General features: G+C 32.6%; 1 protein-coding gene across 1 annotated transcript; it reads left to right on the top strand.

Moving 5' to 3' along the window:
- The first annotated feature begins 2310 nt into the window (after window positions 1-2310).
- Window positions 2311-8171, top strand: LOC123720566 (probable G-protein coupled receptor Mth-like 4). The gene is made up of 8 exons (XM_045677232.1): window positions 2311-2647; window positions 2883-3044; window positions 4139-4254; window positions 5203-5281; window positions 5456-5616; window positions 5927-6065; window positions 6506-6595; window positions 7569-8171. The coding sequence occupies exons 1-8, from the start codon at window positions 2382-2384 to the stop codon at window positions 7786-7788; spliced, it is 1233 nt and encodes a 410-aa protein (XP_045533188.1). The 5' UTR covers window positions 2311-2381; the 3' UTR covers window positions 7789-8171.
- The last annotated feature ends 1068 nt before the right edge of the window (window positions 8172-9239 follow it).

Raw genomic sequence — 9239 nt, 5'->3', positions numbered from 1 at the left:
AGATTCAATCAAAGCTATAAAATCGAAATCCTAAACTTTTTCGACATCTCGACTCTCAATTTTACTGGAGAGATTTCATTAAAATTAATTATTGATATTTTGTTGCTCAAAATATCAATAATAAAAAAATTACCGATTTATTCTTTTTTCAATAAAACATGCCTTCTATCTACTGGGCGATATCTTTTTACCGTTTCCGAAAATATTATAAGATTATAATAAATTATATTAAAAAATCTGTTTCTTTCAACTAAAATTACTATTTTGTAAAATAATTACAAATACGTCAACAATGTCTAGTCATTTGTTGAACAGTTTAACATTATTATTGTTTTTGTCAACAAACTCACTCCTATCTAATTTTACAATTTATGATTATAAAAAAGTCTAATATTTGACTTTAGTTCTAGTATCCTCACAAAAATCCATAGCTTTTATTTGCATAAAAATCTACTTATAAAATAATTAGTCGTAAAACTCTATTTTTGAATTCAATTTATTTACTTTCAACCGTTGAATTACTACGGAACAATTATTAAACAATTTGAGCGTATTTTACTGAACAATTGTTTTATTGACATAACATGTTTCAGCGGAGATTATTGCAAAATCAGTTTTAAATATTATATTATATTATCCACACATTAGAGCAGTGATGGCCTATTGGCTTGAGCGTGCGACTCTCATTCCTGAGGACGTAGGTTCGATCCCAATGGATTTTCTTTTTATGTGCGCATTTAACATTAGCTCCAACGGTGAAGGAAAAACATCGTAAGGTAACCGGGTTGCCCTATGCATATTCGATTAACAGATGATCATGAAACAGATACAGAAATCTGAGGCCCAGACCTAATAAGGTTTAAGCACCATTTATCCATCCATTACAGATAATGAATAGATTTAGTATATCCACTTTCATCATCTTTAATATTGTTCTTTCATTGGCATACACATTATACATCCTTACGTACAAGTTACGCACAAAGAAACAAATATACACGGACGCATGTCGAATGCGCGACCTACTACTACCAGTATAGATTTTATACCAAAATAATGCTATTATTACGGTCACCTAGAGTGGTCGGTCTTTTGAAAAGCTTACACGTATTACAAAGAGAACATTTCGTAACTTTTAACCTAGAATGCAAAAATACGTTACTTAAATAACGTCAATAAAACTATTAAAAGTAATTGAAAGTTTACATAAAACGGTTAGTCACCATCTTGTCTATTGTCATTCTGGCATTATAAATATTTAATAATTATAACACGGGGGCAAATCGGCAGGAGGCTTACCGCATGGACAGTGTCGATAACAGAAGCTCGGGAGTGCGTTACCGACCGTGTATGAATTGGTATGTTCTTTTCGTTCGGAAATACGTCGCTGGTAGTCGTAGTCATTTTGGCATTATAATTTTTTAATAATTATAACACGGGGGCAAATCAGCAGGAGGCTCACAGCATGGACAGTCTCGATAACAGAGGGTCGCGAGTGCGTTGCCGACCGTGTATGAATTGGTATGCTCTTTTCGTTCGGAAATATCTCGCTGCGTAGCTGGTTCATAGGAATTATGTCCTAAATAACATTTTTGACCCAACGCTGAATTTAGTTTATATGTAATGTATTTCTCTTAAAGCCGAGGGACACGTAATGTATAGTTACAATATATATATATATATATATATATATATATATATATATATATATATTTATAATATAATATAAATGTAATATTAATACTTACATGTACTCTCCAAACGGAACAGGGTATAATTCCTTAATAAACAATCATGGAGAGTGAGAAATTGTAGATTTAGTTTGAGCAGTTTAATTTTTGTTAAAGTTTAAAAAGCAATATGAACGATTTCGTGAAGTATCTATTTTAATTTTGTGTATAAAACAACACATGTACTACATCTGGAATAGAAAAACCGGCGTAAACGCACGTAGAGCAACTGAACAAGAATGTTTCACTTCCTAAGTAAATATTTAATAATAACGTGCTGAACGACGAAGTATATAATATAAATAGTATAAACGCGTCAACTTTCTCTATTTCATAGTAATATATATCCATTATTACAATTTGCAAATACGGCTTTTGCGCTAAACCAGACCATATAAAGTCAAAATAACCTAAAGAAACAGCGCCATATAAATGTTTTTTAATCATTTGTTCATCATGTTTATACTCGATAATAGAAACCACCACTACCTAACCTTCCACTATTTCCACGTGCTACAGTCCAAAATCCGCCAGCGCAACGTAAGTTCGTGATGACGTATATTCATTTATTTTAATTTTACTATTTTAGTGAATCAAGCGCCGGTGCCGAAGTCGGACGTGTTCATTCACCTAAGTCCGGAACGTTTTAAAATGTTTCGAATACTGTGTGTTCTCGCGTATTTTAATTTAGTTGTAAGTGACCCTCTAAACACCTACTGCTGTTTGGAAGAAGATGGTATTTTGAGCGAAAATGAAGCACTCTGTGTAAATCCAGTCAATGAGGTTAAAAAGGCTATACGGTTCAATTGTAAAAATACCGTAAGATTATTTCAAAAGAAATTCAACTTTACAGTGAACGATAATGAATCGGCTACCATATATATGGGAGATAAACCTTTCTTACAAGGCGCGGGATCGTAAGTATTAACCGGTATATACCACACAACACGCACCCATCACGAATAATATAAATTTTTTTGTTACCAAGCGCGTGACTATTATAACGAGTTTTGACTCTTCGACAGCAACCAAGATGTCATTATGATTATCGATTTAGTATTTTTTGAAAATACGAATTTTTGTATTCATGCGATTTCAATTTAAAATATTTTCAAGTAGGCCTTGATATATGATGTTACTAAACATTTTCAGATTTTGTGCCGCAAATGAAACTACGAATAACACGTTAAAATTGTTATTATTGTGTACAATAGAGGAAAAGGAGACGAACTTAGTATTGAGTTACTGCATGATAGTTTCGGCAATTTTTCTTGCCTTGACCGCTATACTTTACTGCGCTTTACCGATTCTAAGGTGAGTTCTAATAATTAATATTTAACTGTAACATTAATGTCTCCTTGTTTGGTTTTCTCTTTAATAATCTTGAATTTTCATACGGTCGGTGTACATACGGTATAGCACAGTTATAGGCTTCATTATTAAATAGTAAAATAAGCATAACACAATTTTTTGACCTGACCAACGTCTTATAATTCGATGGAGCCGGCTGTACGCACATGTAAAGACATGACTCATACGGCGTTTCATTTAAGACTTGAAGTGCCAGCGAGAGCGCGGGACGAGCGACAAAGAGGCACAATCGGCCTAAAATACGAATATTTTTTATGCGTAAAAATAAATGTAACTTGATCAATTCAATTGTGATTTAAAGTTAGCTCCTTCTATCCATACAAAATATCTATCAAAAAAATAAAATTAAAATTTTCTTTTGAAAAATGTAACCATTCCATCAGTACTGTCTTATGACGTTGTCACGTTCAACTATCGTTAGTGAACCGACTTTACAGACAACCGATTTTTATTATGTTTTTCAACAATTTTATTAAAAATTACATGAATACGGACGCTTTTCACAACCTGTGAATATTCTTAGGAAACGCTTAATATCGCTTATATTTTCAATCGTTTTGACAAAAACAATGAATGTTTCCATGGAAATCTTAATTAATATTCATAACAAGCCTACAAGAGGGCCGATTACGACGACCATAAGCACTTTAAAAATGACACTTTTTGAGATTCAGTTTTTTTTAAATTTGAGTAAAATACATTGAATACCTATTTAGAGGCACCTGGACAGAGGAATAAAGTCTAATATTTGTTTAATAGTATCAGATATCTGTGTATAAATAATTCACGGAAACTGACCTTGGTAAAACGTTTGCACGTTAACCTGGGCCTCAGAAATAGATACGTTATAGGTACATGATCTACCAAAACACGCTGAAATCAAGGTGAGCCTACGCGTCTAAAACGGTTTTGGTTTGGCCAGAAACAAACACGTTATACGACGCAGTGAACTTAGGCGTATACAAAAAAATACATAATTTATCTTAATAAACAAGATAATTACTAATAATAAGCAAAAAATACTGTTTTTTTTTCAGAGATCTACAAGGCAAAAGCATAATTTGTTTCTGCGTGAGCTTAGCGCTGGGACTAATTATTTTGGCCATAATGAATCTTGTTAAATATTCCGATATGAATTTATGCGCTGCTCGAGGTAATTTAATTGTTAATTTATATATATACCACAATAATAATAGTCCAGGGGTGTTGCATCCGCTTCTTTGATCATTTTTTTTGATGGGTGAAAAAGGTGATCTGCCTTCCTGACACACAGTCGTGTTTTGGATTCGAAATATGGCGGTTTACAAGATGTTATCCTTCACCGTACGAGCGAGTGTGTAATGCCCACATAGAAAGTTCATTGTCCACACCGGGGATCGAACAAACGACCTCAGGTTCAGGCCTTTTTTTCAATATAACAAATATCCACTAGATCAACTCGGCTTTTTCACTAGGCCATACTACGATCTTATTCATAACTAGACGTTGCGTACCTTCGTGAAAAAATATATACAATAAAATGAAATACATATATAAATAGTCTGGATCAAACAATTATAAGTAATGTTTACCGCTAATTATTTTTACGAGTGTGCGTAAAGAGGAAAGTCATCATGAAACAATTACATTTACCGTGTCAGACTTACATGACTGATAAGACAATCAGAAAACTTTTAATTGAGTGCGGCTTAAAGTAAAAACGAATTTCCCTAACTAAAACCTAACCAACCAAAGCGTAATCTAATGATCATTACCTTAGCTCAGTACACGGTTCTAGATAAATGATAATCATACTGATTTTTTTATCGAATAATACTTAAGGTTATAAAATACCGAATAAAAAGCTTTTATAAATACATTGCTGTCTAGCAACACACTGCTGTAGTTCTGAGGCCCCTCTACGATTTAAAATATTACCAGACGCCGTATTACTTACGACGCCTTGCCTACGCATGCAAAATGGTGACGTTGTAAATTCACAAATTATCTAATACGCAGGCATACTAAGAATACCAACTGTTATTGTACAATGCGTGTATTTAAATACATCATGTGACGAATGTTTTGTAACAATATTAACCAGCGATTTTGAATGTTCCAGGCTTCCTGACCTATTATTTTATGGTATCAAGTTTCTTCTGGATGAATTCCATCTCGATACAGATTCTATTTCGAATCAAGTAAGTATTACAAACAATCATTATAATTTTATGAGAGACGAGCAATTTGTAGATCCATTTTAATTTTTTTATTTATTTCTATTTCTTATGGCATTGTCTTTCATTCCTGTCGTTTACTCAGCACTTAACAATATTCTACGAGCCATAGATTTATCAGACGTTACGTCATTGCAGGCGTCCATCAGTGCCCGACTATGGCTGGCGCACCTTTTCGTGGTATGCTCTTTACGCGTTTGGTACACCCGCGCTTATAACAATAGCTATGTCCATTGTCAACTTCCATCCTGGAAAACATCAAAAACCAGGCATCGGTCTCAACACTTGCTGGTTTTACGGTAAGGAGCTAATATTATTATTTTTGGCCATAAAGTAAATTCATTAATGATTGCATATACAGTCAATATCTGTTATAACGACATCGAAGGATCTACTCATATTTAGTTGTAAGAAGAACCGATAGTTATACATGTTGTTCTTAACGATGTTTTCGTAAACGGTTTTGACTGTAATTTTTTTTTATAGATTTTAAAATTGGACCGTATTATATACATAGGGTATAAGCTAACAATCAAAGAAAAATGCGAAAATTAATTTTTATGACATAGAAACTAAATACTTTAACATTTTTATTCTCTTTAATTCCAGATAAAAGGCAACAATGGTACTATATGTATAGTGTACTATCAATACTCATGGCAATAAATATAGCTATATTTTGCTACTTGTCAGTTTACTTGTGGAGACAAACGTTCCTATCAACACACGTCAAGGAGCTGCGTTATAAGTATGTATTGTTTATCAAAATAATTTACATTACATATACTATATAATAGAAACGTCAAAGTATATATACATTAAACTAAATTATTGATTCACCGGGATTCAAATCCGCACTACTTTGACAAACCAATGCGTTATTTACTTCATTATTAAATAAGAGTTGCTTTAGAAATAGCAATAACTATTTTGATACAATTTTGTGTAGATATTCATGTATGATAAAGCCTGTAAGCACTCAATGGGCCATAGCCCATAGGGAAGGCACATTGTTGCGTCTGAGCGTTGATAATTTTTTAATGGAAAGGTCGTCTTTTATACCAACCTGAACTATTTGTTTTTATCGAAACTTGTGCTAGGCCTTAGTCCCAACGTTAACCACTACGCTAAAGCGAAGTTTTGTTTCTATTATAATGATGATGTATTATACGATTTATTTTCTTCCAGGTTCGGAATGACATTAAAGATGTTTATTATTATGGGTCTTCCCTGGATATTTGAAATGATTAGTACTTTCTTCGAAGCACATATAATTTGGTAAGTTAATAATAGCAATAATTATGTGAAAATTATTTATTTATACCTACGTAACTAAACTTGAATTTTGACTGTATAATTTATGCAAATATTACATCATTTCTCAATAAATTAACGTAATAATTAATAAAATAACGTAATAATTAATTGGCTCCAAACACATGCTTAATAACGAATTATTAACATATGAAACTCAGTCTTGCAAAAACTATTAAACAGTCATTTTTATTACATTAGATTATAATCGCCTCCGCAGTTTCCAATAGCGTTTAAATTCTTAGTAACACATTGTTTGTAAACGGTATACAGTAAAATATATACATAGGACCAGATCTGAAACTAAGTTTTACAAAAACATTTATTAAACTACATTATAGTCACTCGCCTAGTACATAATATCCCGTAGTTTCCAATAGGGTTTTGTACGCGATTCCTAGCTATTTTTAGCAATACAAATATCGCAACATCAATATTGGCAAACAATAACAGAACTTAATGGCCTTGATCAGGAAGGTATATGGTCCCTATACCAAAGTGGTTGCCACCACCTTCCAATAGCGATAGTGAACTGATCCCCAGCTTTTTGTATAGAGAAATAATTATAACAAAATTTTAAAACTAACTGTTGTGGTCTCTAGCAGAATGAACATCGCTGTGGAACACGTCTGCTCCACAGCATAATGCCAAGCCAGGACCAGTTACAGCCATAGCACGCACACATCGCACACTAAAAATATTCCTTATTCCTTTTTTTTAATTCCATACTTTGATTATTATTACTACTTTGTGTTTCTCCGTGTGTGTTTCGTTTGTTATAAATGTTATGTTAATTAAGATGTTTTTTCAATATCCATAGTGCTGGTGACGCACGTTTTGGAACACAAGGTATTTTTGTACTGAGTATTGGGATATGTAACGCTATTAGAAGAGTACGGGCTCGGATATTATTCTGATACAAAATTCTATATTACAGGACAGTCTTGGACATATTTAACCTCATGCAAGGACCCTTTATGTTCATCGTACTAGTCGTGCTACGAAAGCGTGTATTAAAGGCTCTATACAAAAGTGGTTGCCTGGATTGCGTTTCCGGTTTAGTTGAGCGATACCTGGCGATCGCAGAAGATGACGAAGAAATTGTACAACACACCATTGACGTGCCATTAGACGATAAAAAACATAACAATATTTGACGAGATCTTGTTTGAAAGGATTTGTGCCTGTTAAGATGACTACGACTGGTCCGGGAATTCACTTACCAGGCCAGGGGACTCGGCTAAAAACTTACAACTAATGTTCATAAATGTATCTCAATCAGGTTAAGTAATATTCAATCAAAAGCAGCTATAACTAATATTAATTTCACATTAACATTTTATAAAATATTGCAAATATCGTTATTTATAAATATAAATTTGTATGCTTTACAAACGACGTTTTAAAAACGAACAATTTGATGAGATCAAATCATTTTCATTTAATTGAATGTATTTAACCTATTATTTTAATGTATGCTTATGTTATTCATAAAAATAAGTCGACACTGGTAAATATACGTTTGTCTCTTTCTGTCCAATTGTGACTATGCTATATTGAAAGAAGATAGTGGGGTGAAATTGTATAACAATCGAAAAAACGGATCGTGTCGCGTCTATGATAAGAGATACTGTTGACTAAATAATATTGTGTACCGATTTATATTACCAAAGTCACGAAACTCTTCAAAGGTTACAATTGTGATTTAAACTATAATAATTATACTTATGCCTGAAGTTTTTCCTTGGTTACTAATGGTCCCCTTGTCTATGGGCGTATCTCACACTTGTTCGTACAGTGAACGAAAACATCGTAAGGAAACCGGCATACTGTCAAATCTAAAAATCCACGATATGTGGCAGAAAGGGTAATCATATTTGTCTATGAAATAAAAATAATCAAAGAAACAGAGGCAAAGGCAAGGCCGCACCAATAGACTATTCTTAGTAATAATATAAATTAATTTCTTATAAAATGATAATTGTACTTATAATTAGGAGTTTCAAAGATACCTAGTCGATACGATAACATATACATAAAACTGATAAAATTGAGAATAAGGTAAAATTTTATAAAACATTTTATACGTTATCAATGTTTAAATTTTTCCTATGTGCCATGTATTTAAACTATGCATTATAATGTATTTAATAAATAATAATATACATTTTATCACCATCGACTAAAAATCTAATTTTGTAATTCTAATAAATTTATAATTTCATAATAAAAAAATCGTTTTTACGCTTTATTGTTTATTAATTTATTCCTTTTTATAACGCGTTCAATTATGATAACAGAAGGAGTTTAAGCCTAGTGGAGTTTCAACTCCAAGTCGAAGCCTGAGGGAGTAACCACAATTAATACACGGACAGAAGCAAAACACCTTAGGGAAACCGGCATATCTTAAGGCAAGACTCAGAATTGAGACACCTGGACTTTAAAAAGTTATAGGATTTGACCCATTTGTGATACGGAAAACCGAGGCCAAGAACAACAATGGTTGTTTAGGATAGTTTTAGGATGTTAAAAGACATAGTCTATTTTAATTATGACTTAATAGACTATGAATGAACCTGTATGAGTATGCTATATGTATTATTAGTAC

The sequence above is a fragment of the Pieris brassicae genome, chromosome 2 (assembly GCF_905147105.1).
Source record: "Pieris brassicae chromosome 2, ilPieBrab1.1, whole genome shotgun sequence".
In the NCBI taxonomy this organism is placed as follows: Eukaryota; Metazoa; Arthropoda; class Insecta; order Lepidoptera; family Pieridae; genus Pieris; species Pieris brassicae.
Note: the sequence above shows the minus strand (reverse complement) of the source record. Positions and strands in the feature narration are given on the sequence as shown.

Bases quoted from the DNA above. Each gene is read 5' to 3' on its own strand.
- LOC123720566 (XM_045677232.1), top strand. From the start codon at position 2,382: ATGTTTCGAATACTGTGTGTTCTCGCGTATTTTAATTTAGTTGTAAGT. The intron at 3,045-4,138 runs GTGAGTTCTAAT...TTTTTTTTTCAG, and splicing joins TGCGCTTTACCGATTCTAAG to AGATCTACAAGGCAAAAGCA. The intron at 5,617-5,926 runs GTAAGGAGCTAA...CTTTAATTCCAG, and splicing joins CAACACTTGCTGGTTTTACG to ATAAAAGGCAACAATGGTAC.